At 39.7% G+C, this 19631-nt stretch overlaps 1 protein-coding gene across 1 annotated transcript in view; it reads left to right on the forward strand.

The window, feature by feature from the left end:
- The window catches only part of kcnk9 (potassium channel, subfamily K, member 9), a 47073-nt gene extending 29294 nt beyond the window's left edge, over positions 1-17779 (forward strand). The window contains exon 2 of the mRNA XM_023265603.3: positions 16044-17779. Coding sequence (XP_023121371.1) covers positions 16044-16927 — 884 coding nt within the window. The 3' untranslated portion in view covers positions 16928-17779. The remainder of the gene's footprint in view (positions 1-16043) is intronic.
- The last annotated feature ends 1852 nt before the right edge of the window (positions 17780-19631 follow it).

Genomic DNA, 19631 nt, shown 5'->3' on the forward strand with positions numbered 1-19631 from the left:
ATTAAACCGAAGCTGAAGAATCATCTCCCTGATGGAGGATGAAAGATTATATTGGAATCTCTTTTGTCCAGCGATGCTGACCTAATCTCCACTGATCCTGCAGCATGTGTCTGCTAAGTAGGCTTTACCATGACCATAAACATACCTGAGAGAAGTTGGCATTTTTTGGTTCCCTTGCAGATTTGCAGAGACATTACTCGCGCAGAGCAAAACAAAACATTCCAAAAGAAAGAACAATAAATAATTCAGCCAGGCAGCGCACCACAACTGAGATCCTGAGCAAAAATGGAGGTGATAACTTTTGTTACTGATGATCTGTGGATGGTTTTAATATCCTCCATAAGATTAGCTGCAGGTTAGACTGCACTGAGAATGTAGCCTGAGTGTGTTTCTTGTTCGGACAGGCTCCAGCTGACCAGGGATAAGGTGCTATTTGCCAAGACTGTACTGAGTGTACTTGCTGCAGGAAATATCGCCGACAGTGTAGTTATCAAGCACAAAAATATGTGATTTATTCAGGCTATGAAATCAAACAGCGCTGGCAATCTCACCAATACTGGTATCCCTACACTCTAACATACAGTTAGAAAGAATATTAAAAATATACATCAGGTTCAAAACAGTCCCAGAAGCTCTTCATTCTACAGAGTACTGTGTGTATCTGGTGTCTACGGCATGTAGGCTCAGCTAGTGTTGAACGAATCTTCACATGCTATATTGACATTAAAAAATCACAGTGTAAAAGTCCTGTATTCACAATTTACAAAATATACTGCGTATAACCTATACAGCACTGACCTGGTCTCTAAACCTCCTAAAGACTTAAGATTATTGATTATTATTATTATTATTATTATTATTATTATTATTATTATTATTATTATTATTATTATTATTATTATTATTATTATTATTATTATTATTATTATTGCTTGATTTTGATCATTCACAGTTTAAAAACATGTTAACATAAAACATAAAATTGAAGGGAGCTGCACAGTGGATTGGTGGTTCGCACTTTGGCCTTGCAGCTAGAAGATCCCTGGTTCGCATCCTGGCTTTCCTGGGATCTTTTCTGCATGGAGTTTGCATGTTCTCCCTGTGCATGCATGGGTTTTCTCCAGGTACTCTGGCTTCCTCCCACAGTCCAAAAACATGCTGAGGTTAATTGGTGACTCTAAATTGTTCATAGGTATGAATGTGAGTGTGATTGTTTGTCTCTATGTGTAGCCCTGTGATAGACTGGAAACCGGTCCAGAGTGTCCCCTGCCTTCACCCTAAGTCAGTTAATGCTCATGCGAACCTAATGAGGATTAAGCGGTGTATGGATAATGGATGGATGAATAAAATAGAAGGGTGATAAATTGAGGAACCAAGAGGAAAGGCTGACTGCAAATCAGTACAAAGCTGTTCTGACTGATTACATTTATCCTGTGATGAACCATTTCCATAGAAGTGGTCTCTTTCAGAATGACAATGCCTCCATCCATCACTGAATGGTTGATGGAAATGGTGTGAATTATATGCCATGACCTTTGCAGTCCCCACATCTTAACCCCGTTAAACACCCATGGGAGATTTAGGACTGATGCTCTCTATGACAATCATCAAAACACCAAAAGAGGGAATATCTTTCAGAAGAATGGTGTTCATCCCTGCAGAAGAGGTCAGACACTTGGAGAATCAATGCCAAGGCTCACTGTAGCTGTTCTGGTGCTCCATCATCTTACTAAGACACTTCAGTACAGCAATAAATCATTATGGTCACTTAGGGGCAATGCAGCGAATTGGAAAAACAACACATTATCACATTTTGGAAATTATTATTGAGGATGTGTAAGGAAGCAGTTACCAGCAGAAACAGAGTGAGCTACGTGTGCATTTATTTAGTTCTGTGAGTTCTGTTTTGGTCTCCACCGGCTTGTAAATTGCGAAATTATCTGCTGTTAGATGCTGGACGGGAAGTTTCCAGTTAATTTTTCAGAGCTGTTTGTAATTGAAACACCATCCTGCAGCTGGAATCATGGTTGACTGGAGTGTCCATCTTGTGTCGTATGTACCTTTCACATTACATATACACTACCGTTCAAAAATCTGTGGTCAGTTAAAAATGTCTTTCAGAAATAAGGACATTCAACGTTTTTCAATGAAGATAACATTAAATAAATCGGAAATACAGTCTAGACATTACCAATGTGGTAAATGACTATTCTAGCTGGAAACAGCTGATTTTTAAAGGAATATCTACGTAGGGGTACAGAGAAACATTACTAGCAAGAATCACTCCTGTGTTCTAATGCTACATTGTGTTAACTAATGGTGTTGAAAGGCTATTTGATGATTAGAAAACCCTTGTGCCATTAGGTTAGCACATGAATAAAAGTGTGAGTTTTCATGGAAAACATGAAATTGTCTGGGTGATCCCAAACTTTTGAACGGTAGTGTAGTTTGTAACTTTTTGTTAATCTAAGATATTGTTTATAAAATCTACATTGTAAATGTGTACCTAAAACATTAATTCAGGTGCTGCTAAAACAATAGCTATACTTTAGTTTAATAACAAGACACTTGTTGGAGCACAAATGCCTTGTGTTTAAACTAACAGCAAAATGGGTCCAGTTTTGCCATCTATTTATGTGGAAATGCTAGCTGGATGGTCACCTCAGACAAACATAATGAGATGTTTTTTTTGAAAAGCTGACAGTCTGTCAGTACCATTCGTGTTTCTGCTTGTTGCTGCTACACACTGCCAGACCAGCTTCCTCTTTTCGGCTTCCTCATTACCATACTTGACGATGCCATCTCTTGCCTTGAGCGTTCCTATACCCCATGTCTGTGTGACGTGTGTCGGTTGGCTTCTGTTCTCTACAGCCTTAGGGAGTTGTTTGTTGCTCTTCCTGCTGAATCCGGCACTGCTGCTCAGATACATCAGGGAACACACTCATGAGAGGAGACTGTTTCACAAAGTAACAGTGTCGCCATTCATGGAATAATTGAAGCTACATCCTCTGATGCTGGTGTCACTGAGAGAATTACAGTCAGGATAGACATAGCAGGACTTACTTATGAGATGGATTACATACTCAGTATACATAGGCTCTGCCTCAAGATTTAAGGAATCTCAAATTCTCAGAGGAGCTGCAGCATCTAACTTCCACAAGCAATACAAAGGATTACCAGCTCTATTGTTCAGGCCGCTCGGCTTCTAGCTCACACTTCCTTTTTATATATTGTCTACCTGTCTCCCCAAGAAAAATTGAGCTCACCAGAGCAAACGCCCCATTCTGAGCAAACAGATGATTCAGAGACGACGAAGTTGAGGCAGGACTTTCCTTATTGTAAGTGGACTCTGCAGAGGTCCACTTGTATTTCCTAATCCGTGTGGTTTTATGCCTGGCAGACAAAAACAAAGAAAGACTTCATGCACAGAATTCATCCTGGCATATTTATCCTTAATTTCTGGTGCAGGCAGTCCTATACTAATGCTGTGACCTTGACAGCATCTCTAACTTCCCTCCCTGACAGGAAATTCTTAAATAAGTATGCAGGCAGTCTAGAGTTTTGATATGTTGAAGTAACACAGCGCCAATAAAGTAGCTGGTTCTTAATTCCCCTCATATGATCTGTCTATTTTTGGTGTTTGACTTAACCTAATATGACTCTGATGTTTTATTCATGTCTAATCAAATCAAGGCATTTACTGTACATTTTTTCTTTTATATCTGTGACAGTGATTGTCTCCTCTGAGTTATAACAGCAGCAATAATAGATTTTTAAAGATGCAATGTGTCAGAAACAGCGTAGAAAAATGTTAGCATAGAGGTCAAGGTTGGGTCAAAAACACAAGAGACTACTGTTCACATCTAGTGTCATACCAATGGTCAAAATGGTTTCATTAAACCATTACTTGCTAAGCTCAAAGCTGCATTTCTAAGTATATTTGTGTTAATAATGGATTAAATGACTAGTGTAATGTGAAAGGGTCATTCATAAGGACAAATACAGAGAATTATCACTCAGCTCTGCAGATTCCTTCAGTTCTGTTGAGCAACTTAAGAGCCAAGTGTTTCCTAAAGAGCTGTTAGAGACCAGAAATGAGCAAAAGGGCAGAGATTTTTCACTGGGATCATAAGGTGGCATCAAACATCACAAAATGAATATTTTGTGTCAAATGTGGTAAAAATATGTAATTTGATAACTGCTGGCATAACTGCTAACATGTTAACCAGTGTTGTGTTGCAGCTTGTTTCAGTGCATCCTGGCACAGTACCCTTTTTTTTTTTGACAGATAGACACCTGACATTGGAGTTGAACACAGCCTCGAACCTACCCCTGCTTCATCCCAATAAATAAATTCATTATTTAGGGTAATTTTTTTACAACCATGTTGACACACATCTAAACTTTTTGAGACTTAAGCTATTTGTCAAAAAAAGATTTGAATTTAAGACAAAAGTTAGATGTTTCCAGTAAAGTTTTCTTTTGAACTTTCAGTAAAGCTGTATTTTTCATGGGGCTTCACAGTGACTCAGTTGTCACCTTGCAGCGGTTTGTGTCTTGGCCTGGGTCTGGGATCTTTCTGCATGGAGTTTGCATGTTCTCTCTGTGCATGTGTGGGTTTTCTCTGGCTTCCTCCCACAGTCCAAGCGGTGTGTAGATAATGGATGGATGGATGTTTTTTATGACACTGTAGCAGTAGTTGAGAAGAATGATCGAAGCCCTTTTTTCTCCATCTTTTCCCCCTTCAAGTTGGACTTTTTCTACTCTGTGGGGCTCTCTTTGTTTACTTAACCATGTTTGCCAAACATGTGAGCTGCTTTTTTTCTTTATCTCATTCCAAATAAACTAAGACTTCACTTCTGGCGCCCGAAGATTTTTCTGTGGAGCATCCCAACACTCATAAGCAATTTATATTTTGAGTCATTTAGTGTTAAAATAATCATTAAGGGCAGCATTCGTTTATGAAACATATGTTGAATGCCAACTTTACAGCGAATCTGCTTTTTGTCAGTGTGTTTTATGCTACTCTATGACATTCTGCGCTCATTGTAAGTCTCGGATAAGAGCGTTGCACAAAACACTTAAAATGTAAATGTGATCTTTCTATGCTGCTACCAGGCTTCTCTGATATTGGTGGAATTACCTCTTTGCCAGCGTAGAATTGTACATTTGACATTTTTCCCTTAACAATAGAGTTAAGACGACTAGCAGCTGAAAGACCATAACCATTATGGTACCATAACAAAGTGGAATTGTGGGGAGACTTAGTGTTTCAAAACCCACTGATAGTGAAAGGTTCCCTGCCTGTAGTAGGTAACCATGGTTTTCCCACTTCCCAGACACATTAAGCTCTTGTCGGTGACGTGGTGGAGACTCAGGCAGAGAGCTGAACAAGGTGTTCTCACCTCTGTGCTCCCTGCTCTTCTTGACCTTCATTAAAATGCCACGGCCTGTAGCAATTAATGCCACGGGGATACCTGAAATAATATGAGGCAGATTAACCTGTGGATCAAACGAGCAAAAGCCGTTGGTTTAAGCAACTCCTCGACACTTGTAGAGTAACTATCAAGTCTGCGTGTGGGTGCTAATGAGGGACTACCTTGATAGCGGTATGAATTATGGATGATACGTATTATATAACCTGCCACGTGTGAAAATAAATGAAAACCACAGGGAGACTACTCTACTGCAGTCTGGGATAAATTGTGTTTAGAGGATCAAGCATTTAGTGAATATCAACTATGTCTCTACTGTATCAGTGTCATATACAGTTTTCCACATGAATAATTTATGCTTTTTTTCCAGTTAAAAATAGATGCTCTTGTTTCCCGTATGATGGTACAAGCTAAGTGGAAAAAGTTTAAGCAGTAAAACACAAAACAAAGTGACAATTGCAGCTGTCTGCTAAAGAATAAAAATAGCATAGAATTTCAACTTCCATTCCATCCATCCATCCATTATCTATACACCGCTTAATCCTCACTAGGGTCGCGGGGGGGCTGGAGCCTATCCCAGCTGACTCGGGCGAAGGCAGGGGACACCCTAGACAGGTCGCCAGTCTGTCGCAGGGCCACATACAAAGACAAACAATCACTCTCACATTCACACCTACGGGCAATTTAGAGTAATCAATTAACCTCAGCATATTTTTGGACTATGGGAGGAAGCCGGAGTACCCGGAGAAAACCCACGCATGCACAGGGAGAACATGCAAACTCCATGCAGAAAGATCCCGGGAAAGCCGGGACGCGAACCAGGGACCTTCTCGCTGCAAGGCGAAAGTGCTAACCACTACGCCACTGTGCAGCCCCAACTTCCATTCCCAAATCCTTAATTTTCTGTGAAACTTGCAGAATATTTGTCTCCTACCTCTGGCAATAGGAGTAATTACACAAACACTGTTGACTGTTGATGCTTCCTGGGTTTTGCTGTTTAGGTCGCTGTTGTCGTGATGCAAAACATTGCTACTGGTGCACCAATGCAGAATGTCACCAGAGAAACCTGATTTTAAATCCCAGTACATTGCAAAATACAGAAACACTGACCTGATGCCGATACGCTTAGTCTGCACTGTGAAAATTTGTTTAGCTTGAATGTATTGGATGCTCTGTGTAAAAGTCACTCAGTCCAACTGTAATAATAATAAGAAATATTGGAATCAATAGGAATCCAACAAATAAACTAAAAAAATGAAAACTGCATAATTATATTTTGAGTCCTTTTTTAGTGTTGTTGTGTTTTTTTCTGTGCTGTACAGAGCCTTTTAGCATCTTTCGGCTAATGGCTTTATTTTAAGGCCCACAGTGTTGCTATGGAATTATGTAGTAAACAAAAAAGTGTGAAAGAAGTCAAAACATGTTTTATATTTTAGATTCTTCAAAGTAGCCACCCTTTGCTTTGATTACTGCTTTGCACACTCTTGGCCTTCTGTCAGTGAGCTTCATGAGGTAGTCACCTCAAATGGTTTTCAGTTCACAGGTGTGCCTTGTCAAGGTTAATTTGTGGAATTTCTTGCCTTCTTAATGGGGTTGGGACCATCAGTTGTGTTGTGCAGAAGTCAGGTTGGTGCACAGTTGACAGTCCTATTTGAAGACTGTTAGAATCCATATTATGGCAAGAACCAATCAGCTAAGTAAAGAGAAATGATAGTCCATCATTACTTTAAGAACTGAAGGTCAGTGAGTCTGGAGAATTACAAAACTTTGAATGTATCCTCAAATGCAGTTGCAAAAGCCATCAAGTGCTACAAAAAACTGGCTCACATGAGGACTGTCTCAGGAAAGGAAGACCAAGAGTCACCTCTGCTGCTGAGGATAAGTTCATCCGAGTCACCAGCCTCAGAAACGGCAAGATAACAGCAGCTCAGATTAGAGCACAGATAAATGCCACACAGAGTTCTAGTAGCAGACACATCTCTACGTCAACTGTTCAGAGGAGACTGCCATGTCTTTGTGCGATGCAGAAAAGGTGAACGGATGGTCTCTACATGCATGGTTCCCACCATGAAGCATGGAGGAGGAGGTGTGATGGTGTGGGGGTGCTTTGCTGGTGACACTGTTGGGGATTTATTCAAAATTGAAGGCACATTGGATGAGCATGGCTACCACAGCTTCCTGCAGTGACATGCCATCCCATTCAGTTTGCGTTTAGGTGGACCATCATTTATTTTTCAACAGGACAATGACCTCAAACACACCTCCAGGCTGTGTCAGGGCTATTTGACCAAGAAGGAGAGTGATGGAGTGCTGTGTCAGATGACCTGACCTCCACAGTCACCTGACCTAAAACCAATCCAGATGGTTTGGGATGAGATGGACCACAGAGTGAAGGCAAAAGGGCCACCAAGTGCTCAACATCTCTGGGAACTCCTTCAAGACTGTTAGAAAACCATTTCAGGTGACTACCTCATGAAGCTCATTGAGAGAATGTCAAGAGTGTGCAAAGCAGTAATCAAAGCAAAGAGTGGCTACTTTGAAGAATCTAAAATAGAAAACATGTTTTGACTTATTTCACACTTTTTTGTTTACTACATAATTCCATATGTGTTCATTCATAGTTGTGATGTTTTCAGTGAGAATCTACAGTGTAAATAGCCATGAAAATAAAGAAAAAGTATTAAATGAGAAGGTGTATCCAAACTCTTGACTGGTAGTATATATCCTAGAATGCTCTTCCAAAACTTTAACTTTTGTCTCTTATTTAGTCATAAATATTTAATGTTCCAGAGAAAGGCTTCATATGTTTCAGAGGTTTTAAAGATTAATGTTGAATCACCATAGGTAGCAGATGAGAGGCTGCGGGATCTTTGTGTCTACCTTTTAAAAAGAACTCTTTCAAGGTGTAGAATGTTGGTTAATTCATTAAGCCACTCAATGAGAGTGGGATGTTCCTTTTTCTTCCAGTGCTGGAAAAAATTAATATTTATGATATAATAATAGAATGGTATAATAATTGGATTTAGGCTGCCAGCTGTGTCAATTCTGAGTTTGAGCAACAATGACTCACACTCGCTCACTCAGACCTGTGGAGCTCACAATGTGGGTGTGGGCAGACGTTCAAAATAAGTCATAGTAAAGTGGACCAGAGATAAACAAAGGTTGAGTCATGCAATTTATGATAAAAGCTGCCTTAATATTCATAAATGTATAAAACATTAGAAGTGCTTTGGATGTGACTGCAGAGAGCCACAGGGGGTGTGATACATTTATTCAGTTATAGATTGAATTGTGCGATAGCTGGAAAATACATTAGCATTTTGTTTGAAGGATTATGTGTATCTCTTCATGTTTTTAATGAAGCGATATACATCTTGATGTAGCATCTGTTTAATATTCTGCATTTGCGTTTTCAACAGCAATCATCTTAGTTATAATCACAATAACAGTCAGTCAGTCATTCGGGCACCTATTTTGGTCCAGACTGAATTTCACAATGACAATGTGACAGATTGCCATGAAATCATACAGACATTTATGGTAACTTTGATGATTCTCTGGTTTTCCTTCTAGTTCATAGTGAGGTCAGCATTTTTGTCTTCTTTTTTTTGCTTTTGCTTGTCAACTGTCAACTATTAGATGCATTTGCATTGCCTACATTATATAGATGTTTATGGTGGCCAGAAGATGAACCCTACTGACTTTGGTTATTTCCAGCTGATGTTCAGCGTCAGCAGCAGGCCACAGTTTAGATATTTATTGTTCCAGGAAGATGAATTCCACTCATATTTATGCTTCCCTGATTTTTCCTCATCATCACTTTGATGTTGACATGGCAAGTAGGTTTTGAACGAAAATGTAGCACAAATTTGTATTTAATTTAAGAGAAATGTGCAACAGAAAACTCAATTTAATGTTCCATCCACTACCATTATGCAAATAAGGAGCTGAGTCATCAATAAACAGCTGGTGGCCTGAATTCTCCACTCAGTTCCCTTTCAACCACGGCAGAAAAAAAGTGTAAACAAAATTGTGTAAATACCTTTCAAACTCAGGGGTTTAAAGATTAAGCCAATACGGAAGTGCAAAAAAAAGTGCAGTTCCTTGTTCAACCACTTGAGGCTGCCTCCAAAAGTGAGTCAATCTCCACAGATCTCCATGTTAAAAGCTACAACTTTACAGCACACTCTGGTACCAAAAAGATTTTGGTCTCTGTAGCTAATATTCCTATTCATAGCAACTGTATGGGGGTGAATTTTTTCATAACTTACCTGTTTAAATTGTATTAAGGCTCGAGTTATGCCTAAATAAGGATGTGGCTGGTTTGAGTAACAGGAGGATGCCACCATAGGACAGCCCATGGTCCACCTTAGCTCCAGTCATGCTTCACCTCTATGCTCATTTTTGGATTAGCAGGAAGTCAGGAGGAGAATAACACTTCCTAACTCAACTACAAGAATGATTTCCATGATGTTTGGTACATGATCCCCTTTAGTGGTCTGCTGATATTTTGTCTGGTGTCATCATGATATGAAATATGTTTGTCAAATGATGAATAATGGCATTCCATCAGTTTGAGCTGTATGTCACCCAGCAAATACAAGCTTTACTAAGCTAAGATGGTCAACATGGTAAACGTCATACATCGTCATACAACTGAACATCACTTCTCTGCATATTGACCTGTTAGAAAGTACTGCCTGCTAGCACGGCTGCTGATTCTGATACTGATTTAATAGTAACAGGGGTTGTAGAAAAAGATTGTGGCATCAAAGTGTATCGAGCTACAGCATTTACCTCCTCCTACTTCAAGTGATGCTAACACTATTTTCAGAAGGAACCTTTGTGCAGACGTGCCATCACACTTCCCACTCTGGTTTGTTCTAACATTTGAAGAGTGACTCAACAGATGTGCAGTGATATAGAAAACTTGTTCAAACTGAGACATTCTGAGAGAAGCTGCTGCACCAAGTTTAACCTCACATTAAGATACACAGAAACTGTTTTCTCCTGACAGATGTCCAGCAGGTTTATTTTTAATTCGCTATTGAATGCTGGGTTTATGCAGCAATGCTATAAAGTACTGTAAATTACAAAATGTGTCCGCTTTATTAAAGCAATCAATTGTTACATTGTTGTTTTTTTGTTTTTTTTTTATAATCCTACTACCTTAAATATGAAGATATTCTGAGGCCAAGAAGGATTCTAGCTCAAGGAAAATCTGCTTAAGAGATAATTTCTCAAAGATGTTTTGTGAGTGTCCCCACATCAGATTTACATTTAGGCATACAAGGCAAATTTACAGCATCTCAATTAACGGATTGTGAGCACTTCTCTGCTGAAGACACACTTTGTGTTTCCGGCTGATAAGACTGGTGTGGTTTTACAAACAAATCTTGCCTGCTGCAGCTTGTCGGAGAACACAAACTGAAAATATGTCACATATCTTCCGTCTTTTCAGGAGTCCTGCAGAAAATAACCCTCCATTTTCAAAATACGTCTTATTATGTAATATTTTTGAGTGACCGAGCCTCTCGTGCTTTTACCATTCATTAAAGATTGTGATTCTCTTTCCGCTGCACTACACACCGTACACAAACACACGCGTTCACCTGTGCATACATGAGCACAAAAGCACCTGTGCATGGCAGGGTTCTGTGTGGCAGAGCAAATATGTCTGTTCCCAAGACAACAGCAGATAATAGAGTCATTATAACAGGACAAACAGATTACACAGGGCAGCGCTGCAGCAGAAACCACACATCCCATCAACGGCATCAAAGAAATACTGTAAGAGGCTTGCCAGAAAAAATAAAAGGCACAGTTTATGACACAATTGGATTTTTTTTCTTCTTCTTCTACTTACTTAGAAGTCATTCTTTGAGTGTTTTTGATCTATAGAGACAGTCCCTGTGAAATGTATCAGAACTCATGCTGCAGAGGAGGAAGAGTCCCCAGACGAAAACTGAAAAGCTTTCATAAACTTCTTATTGTCTCATACCAATTGCTGACAGACAGTACCTCAGTGGATATTATCTGATACGATAAATGTCACAGATGATTACTTTTACAAGTTAATATCCACTCTGTCAGTCTGCAGGTCATCTCTCTGAGTTCCTGTAAATCCCCTAATCATCTTGTATTTATTGCCTTGGTAATGCAAAGACGAAATGAATGAATGTTTAGAGCTCAGACTGACAGGACCTTTTCTTTTCCTTTAAATCAGGGGTGTCAAACATATGGCTCGCTGGCCAAAACCAGCCCTCCAGAGGGTCCAATCCGGCCAGGAGGATGCCTTTGCAAAGTGTAAAAATTACAAAAGTGAAAATGAATCCTTATTGTGAAAATGTTTGAAGACATTGAACACTGTGCAATAAAATGTCAGTCAGCAGTTTCAGTAGACAGTTTGGTTTGGTGGAACCCTATTGTTGATGCACTGCCACAACTTCTGTCCATTTTTTATGCATAAATTTTATACATCTACAATGCAAACTGACAACTTAACCTTTTTTCCTTAATAGTTTCCACTTTAGTTTGTGTGGTGTATCAGTTCAGGTGGTCAGGATTACTACACAGATGTGGAAAATTATGTAAATTTACAATGCTTTCTAGATCTTAACAAGTTGTAAAATATTGTTCAGTTCTAGATACCTGTAACCAAATGTTTTGTGCCTTTATAGATACACTGTAATCTGTAAGCTATAATGTGTAAATGATAAACTGAGGCATAATATTGTTGAAATTGCGCTTATTTTTCTTTTAAAAATTCGGGTAGTTCATAATGTTTGTAAAATAATGTAAAAAACATAGTTCATTAAGTGTGAACATTTTCAGAATGTTCTTTTTTGCTCTTAAAAAAAAGGGAAAAATTTGGAGTTGTGGTCACTTATTGGTTATTATGCTATGACTTTACTGGTCCGGCCCACTTGAGATTAAATTGAGCTGAATGTGGCTCCTGACCTAAAACGAGTTTGACCCTCCTGCTTTAAATGTACTACCTGTGTCCTACCTACGTCTTACAGATCCACACTACGGACGTCACAGTGCTGTCAGCCACCATCACACGGGCACTTAGGTGCTCTTCTCTTCAGTTTTATACTTAAAGAGAGGTCAGCAAATAAGAGATACATACAAGTGTGGTGACCCTGCAGTTGGCGGTTGTTGAATCGATACCTAATACACTCCACTGTGATTGCAGCGAGGAGCGCCTGCTGAGGGTAACCCAAATGACCAAACAGAAATACCTCTCAGTTGGTAGAATGTCCTCGAGTGTAAAACACGACGTTGAAAGATTATCTGCATTCCAGATTTGTGCTAATCTGTCTGCACAGTCGTGTTGTCGTGCAAATCAAATGAAAGCTGTCACTTCTTCACAGCTGCCACTGTAATTCATTATGTCCTAATTACTCGCCGAGAACAAATTTAAGCAATAAGAATCAAAATCAATTAATTTGCTAATTTTCGAGCTAGATGGGAAGAAGACAGATGGATTGGTATACAAATCTGTCCTGAGATGTGATTATAATTGCCTAACACTTTTGGGATGCAACAAGCACGTTTTGCTGCATCATTCACATGATATTTCTTCTGTCCTTTAAATATTTTTTCTCCTGCATGAATTAGAATAACTTGATGAGAACACCAAACAAGAAATTTTTGTCAAGTGCTCATTTCTGCTAGAAAGATTTTCCAAATTTGTAGCATATTTATCTCATTTCCACAAAGTACATTATCATTAATATTTCTATCTGTTATTTCTATCTGTGTTATCTGAGAGACCAATGGAGATTTTTGTTTTAAATATTTTTAATAAGATTGCTCCTTTTGTTGGTAGAAGCTACTCTCCCTTTGTACAAATGTAGAGCTAATATGCACATCGCTGCTCACTGTTCAAAGAATTCAATCATTTGTAGTCAGCACACACCAGCGACACATCCTACGCACACTACAAACTTCAAGGGCTGAATTTTCAAATCAGCACTGCTGCAAATTTTAGTGTGTTTAAAAGGAAACATATGCTTTCACAGGTTTTTGGGAGATTTTTAGGAGTCTGACACAGGGTTTAACATTTCACTCAGGCAGTCCACAGAGTCTCATTGATTTCAAAGAGTGAAATTTGCTTGACATACTGCAGATTTGTTTAGGTAGCATTTCGACAAAAAGGCTTCATTTGCAGCTTTTCATCTCATAGTCTTCATCAGAGTTTGATCAGTCGCTATCATGTGGTTTAAGTATCTTACTTTAGACACAGATAAAAACAGGAAGTCGGGCAGTTTCTGCAGAATGAGACAGATTGTAATCCTGGTTGCTGTTCAGGTATTTTTATTTTTATTTTTAAATATTTGGAGCTTGAGTTAAGATGTTCCGAAGGTCAATAATGACCGATCATTCTCAAGCATTATTTTTATGGATACTGTGTTTTTTAAAATCTTTTTGTACCCACAGGTACATTTGCATTAAGTATATTTCCACTGTGTAAGTAAGTGAGAGTATGATAAGTAGTAGGAGAGAGGAAAGAGTAAATTCACTTTTGACTTCCAAAGAGGGAAACGAATGGCTGCACAGGCCTCTGTGTTTTGCAGTAATATCACTACTGGGTGTGACGTGTTGTTCCTGGTACTGTAGTGTGATACATCACTGCTGTACAAGGTGTGGAAAATCAGCACCTATTTGCAGAGTAAGCAGGATTATGAGACAGAGTACAGTTACTCTTAATTACCACTAACATTTTTCATTTTGTCTCTAGGTTCAAGGGAATATAGGGTGAGTAAAATTACCGTATGCATCGATGTGTTAAGTCATGAGGAAAAGGGTTTGATTTTTCCAACACTTCCATTTGCTCGCTCCCTAGTGAAAAGGCGCCAGATCTGTACAACAGATTCTGCTGTGAATTAGGCAGTCTGTTTAATGCCAATGCTTGGCCTGAGATATGATCTGTAATTGTTCTTTTCCTGCAGATACCAACAAGGCTGGAGTGGATACTGATCCTCCTTGAGTTTATTGTGTCATAAAGACATTCTATCACTGACTCAGATGTAAACTGAAACTTACTGTAGGTGTACATCACGGGATATTAGTCAGGCAAGAAGGAAGCAAAACAACACAGTGCATGCTGGGAAACTTTTTTCTAATAAATGACTTATTTTCTCTATATTGACTTATAATACTTAATGGAAACTTAAAGCTTCACAATTGTTCTTTTGTTTTGCTTTATTTTTGGAGAGACAATTGCAGCTACAGACCATGCTAGCACACAATTACTTGTTTACATATTAGCATTTAGTTAAAGTTGCATTTTGCTCTTGTCCTATATTTTGATCTCCACCAACCCCTGAGGGAAATATCTGGTTCTCTGGCTGTTAAATACTCCACTTAGCTAACCTGCTAACCACTAACTTGGCCACAGATGTAGTGAACAAGAGGTTTACTAAAAGCAGCCACCTGGATACCTGGAGAAAAATGTTGATGTGACAAAAGTATGCAATGGGAAAAACCAACACAATAAGCTAGAAAAGCTGAAACAGTCTGTAATTTAAAGGGGAGAGAGGGGAATTCAGGGTGTTATATGAAAAATAATGATTAGTTGTTGGTTTTTTTTTTTTTTTAATGATATAACTGTGATGTAGCAAATCATTACTGAAATATTTAAACCTGCATTTTTAAGCTTAACAGTGCAATACATTACTGACACTGGATGTTTCTTTAAAGCCAGCAACACATTGTACATGCAAATATAAGCGTTTTTTTTCCCCTCTAGTGCATAACCAAACACACATTCCAGTGGGTGGAAAATCATATGGGAAAACACAGAATCAATATTGGAGAACACAAAATATAGAATTTGTTCGCAACATATAAAAAAAAAGAAAAAAGTGGTGTACAGTACACTAAAAATATTACGTCTCCCTTTGGAAGGCAGTAGTTGAAGTGTACGCATGCCAACGAATGGTGGGTGTTTCTTGGCCATGGTTTTGGTGTTTAATGCTCACAGTTATGGGTTCTGGTCGAGGAGAGATAATCAATAAGACGCTCTTTCAAAGCCCTGCATATTCAAGAGCAGTAGGTTTCATTCATACTGCAATCTTTGAAGTAACTTTGCAAATAACTTGCAATGCTCATAAAATCGTCTCTACTGCATTTGAAAATTAAATTGAATATAGTGTATGAATCCCATTGTTAGCCCCACAGGTTGATTTCCAAAAGTCTGTTTGTGTGTGAGTCAGCAGCTTGTGGTCTAAAGATAAAGTCTAATTAAGCTAAAAGCTTCACTGGCTCCCCCATGACTCTTTTCCAATCCCTCCTCCAAACTCTTTTACCTCACCGGAAACTTCAGACTAATTGGACGCCCCTCCCGCCATAATCTTTGAGCCCAAATAAGATTAATGAGCGGACACATTTCTGTGGCATGCACCTATTCAATACCTCTTTTGGCAGCGCTTGCAGACTCTTAGGGAAATTTCTTGCTTGGTCATGTTTGTAAACAAAAGCTGATCTGTGGCTTTTTGAGTAGCAGCTGCCGTAGCACCAGTGGCTGCCACTTCCTAAGCACCCAGCACTTTAGCAAAATCTTTCCGCATCACTAATTTCTGCTGTCTGTTCTATTTTCAGGGTATGGGCATGCAGCGCCGGGGACCGATGCAGGGAAGGCCTTTTGCATGTTTTATGCCGTCCTGGGAATCCCTCTGACTCTTGTTATGTTCCAAAGTCTGGGTGAGAGAATGAACACTTTTGTCAAGTACCTCCTGAAACGTATCAAGAAGTGCTGTGGTATGAGCATCACTGACGTGTCCATGGAGAACATGGTGACCGTGGGATTTTTCTCCTGCATCGGCACGCTGTGCATCGGGGCTGTTGCCTTCTCCCATTACGAGGACTGGAGCTTCTTCCAGTCTTACTATTACTGCTTCATCACATTAACAACTATAGGCTTTGGGGACTTTGTGGCCCTTCAAAAGAAAGGGGCCCTCCAGAAAAGGCCCCTGTATGTGGCCTTTAGCTTCATGTATATCCTGGTGGGCCTGACGGTCATCGGGGCCTTCCTCAACCTGGTGGTGCTCCGTTTCCTGACTATGAACAGTGAGGATGAGCGGCGAGACGCAGAGGAGCGGGCCTCGCTCGCTGGCAATCGGAACAGCATGATCATCCACATCCAGGATGAATCGCTGCAGCGAGGCCGGCGGCGACGTGAGCCATACCGGGCAGAAGTGACAGATTTGCAGTCAGTGTGTTCCTGTATGCACTACCACTCGCATGACTTCGGCAGCTCTGGGGGAGGGATGGGAGGTCTGGGCTGTGCCTTCTCCCATCAAAACTCATTCAGCTCGCAGCTGAATCCCAATCAGTATTTTCATTCGGTGTCCTACAGGATCGAGGAGATCTCGCCCAGCACCTTGAAAAACAGCTTCTTCCCTTCGCCCATCAGCTCGGTGTCTCCGGGCCTCCACAGCTTCACAGACAGTCACCAGCTCATGAGGAGAAGGAAATCTATCTAAACCCCAAAACTCACCGGACAAATGAGTTTCCATGTTTTATACACAAGGTCAAACATTTCCAATGCTGCTCCTTACCAAATCTAATTTCAGCACTTTCTTTTTCCTGGTTTGGTTGTATGTAATGTAAGTATTCTTGGGAACAGACAAAGACACTACGCAGAACAGCAAGCGTGGACACAATGGGATGCAAAGCATGAAGCATGGATGTCTATTTTTTCAAGAGATTGCTCCATTAAAAAAACAAACACTCTACACAAACTACAAGACCTTCCTTATTACAGATTTACACTACAGAATTGATATATTAACTTTGGTTACATACCAAATGATGCACACCGGGGAAATGCTATTTTTCAAAGGGAATATGCTTGTTTCACCTTAACTTGAAGAAACATTTACCGTTATGTACAATTCCATTGCCTCACAGCAGACAGAGAATTTAAAATGACTTAAAGCATCAGGTATTGTTTTCTATAAGCAATCATATATTTCAATGGTTTCACCACACATCAAGCCAAAATATTGTTGCCAATATTAGCATGTGCATTAGATGTCATTTAATAGTATGCCATGGTTTTGTGATATTGTTAAGTCTGCTGTCAGAGCAACTGTGTGAAGGGCGTCTGTTTGTCTTGGACTCAAAGGATCATGCTGCTGTTATTGATATTTCCCCCCTCATCTAGAAAGATCAGATCTGGCTACAGAAGCTTTAATTTCACCCACAGGCATTTTAAGTTAATATTGACCCTCCCCACTATGCTGTTTAACAGATTTTCCAATTTTTGATTGTGTATTTTTCTCCCACTGATTTTCATATTGTATAAGAGTTCAATTAAAGTGCACCGGCTTCTCTCAACATTGATTATTTTGCACAGATATTTAGCAATTATATAGGGATTACTGTAGAAAGGCAGAGACAGATATTTTTCATTAAGACTTTCCTTAATGGACCAGAATACAGTGTAGTCAATATACGTTACAAAGCAGTCAGTCAGGGACTTACTACCCAGCAAATTTGGGGAACATGTAAGAAATAGATTAAAGAATGGTTAATATAGATCAACCAGTTGCTTCGACTTTTAGTCCCTTTATGGATCACCTTCCAAAAGTGGAAGGATCCTACAGTTCCCATGATGCAACCCAAGAGCTTTCATCTGACCGTCACTGCCTCCTCATTGCTACTGCTAAAAACACAGACTTTTGATTAGAAAAATTTGTTTAAAGCTGCACAGTGGCACTTTTGCCTTGTAGCTAGAAGATCCCCGGTTTGCGGCCCAGCCTTCCTGGGATCTTTCTGGTGGAATTGCATGTTCTCCCTGTGCATGTATAAGTTTTCTCCGGGTTCTCCGGCTTCGTCCCACAGTCCAAAAACATGCCAAGGTTAACTGATAGTTCTAAATTGTCCGTAGGTGTTAATGTGAGTGTGATTGTTTGGCTCTTTGTGTAGCCCTGTGATAGACTGGTGGCCTGTCCAGGGTGTCCCCTGCCTTCACCCCAAGTTAGCTGGTATAGACTCCAGCCCCCCCTTGACACTGATGAGGATTAAGCCGTGTATAGATAATGGATGGATGGAAGTTTAAAGCTCTAGTAAGGTAACCCTGATGACATCTGCAGACTTATTTTTCTGAACATTGACTACTTCCTTCAAAAGCTACATATGATGTTACACAACTATTTTCACAGACTGTAGTACCCTTGATGACAAATAAATTGGGTGTTGTCATGGGAAAAATATTGTATGAAGCAGTATGGGAAACTCTGGTATTGCTAGCAAGTTAAGGTCTATGAGTTAGACTGAGGGAAGTTAATTTACATGTTCTTGGAATATCATGAGTCAAATTAAAGAAGGGAGCGTTACAGTGTCATGATGTAAAACAGTGCAAGAGGATCAGAGGTGGATTTTTCTAGTAACCTGCAGCTACCAAAGTGCACTTAAATTATGCCAGCTGAATTTCTAAGCAGTGTAAACTTTAATCAAAGGACATGCATGACCCTGTTCCAAAGCCCTGCCTGGTATGTGATGCATGCCTGTGGCAGCTGACCTGGAGTCTGCCGCTGAAACCTGCTGAGATCTAACCACGCAGCGCTGAGAGCAGAACTGTTCACGGTGACAGGGAAGCATACAGATCTAAACTGACAACTCTTGAGGTTTGGATACACTTTGGAGCCATTAGGGAAACACAACCTGATAAACACATCAACACGGAAACAAGCTGAAATTGTGAGTATGAGTTAATGTGAGGGGACAGCTGAAGATTACAGATAAGAAAAGCTTAATAACATCAGGATGATCCTTGCAGTTTGTGTAAAATACCAGAAGAAGAAAAAGGACAGGGAGGATTCTTTTATGTTTGAAAGAGCTGATAAGTGCATGAACTTTATATGATGAATGGGGAAATAATTTCAATTATAACCAAGTATCTTTATGGCAAACAGTTAAGAATGATTTACCACATATGCTGTTTCTTTTGCCAAAGTCCAGCAGTTATTTGGCTGCTTTTTAATTTTCCATTTAGACAAACTGTACAATAATGTTTGTTCTCAGGTTTGAATGAATCACCCTTTTCTTGGTTTGCTCCTATGATCCCAGAAGTGCAAGCGCATCGGCCAAACAATACAATGTACATATCAAATCCACATTTCTAAATAGTCTGAATTTTCTGAGAAAAGAGACTGAGATGCATCATCTTGCTGAGGCCTGTAC

This window comes from Amphiprion ocellaris, chromosome 15, assembly GCF_022539595.1.
Source record: "Amphiprion ocellaris isolate individual 3 ecotype Okinawa chromosome 15, ASM2253959v1, whole genome shotgun sequence".
Classification (NCBI taxonomy): Eukaryota; Metazoa; Chordata; class Actinopteri; family Pomacentridae; genus Amphiprion; species Amphiprion ocellaris.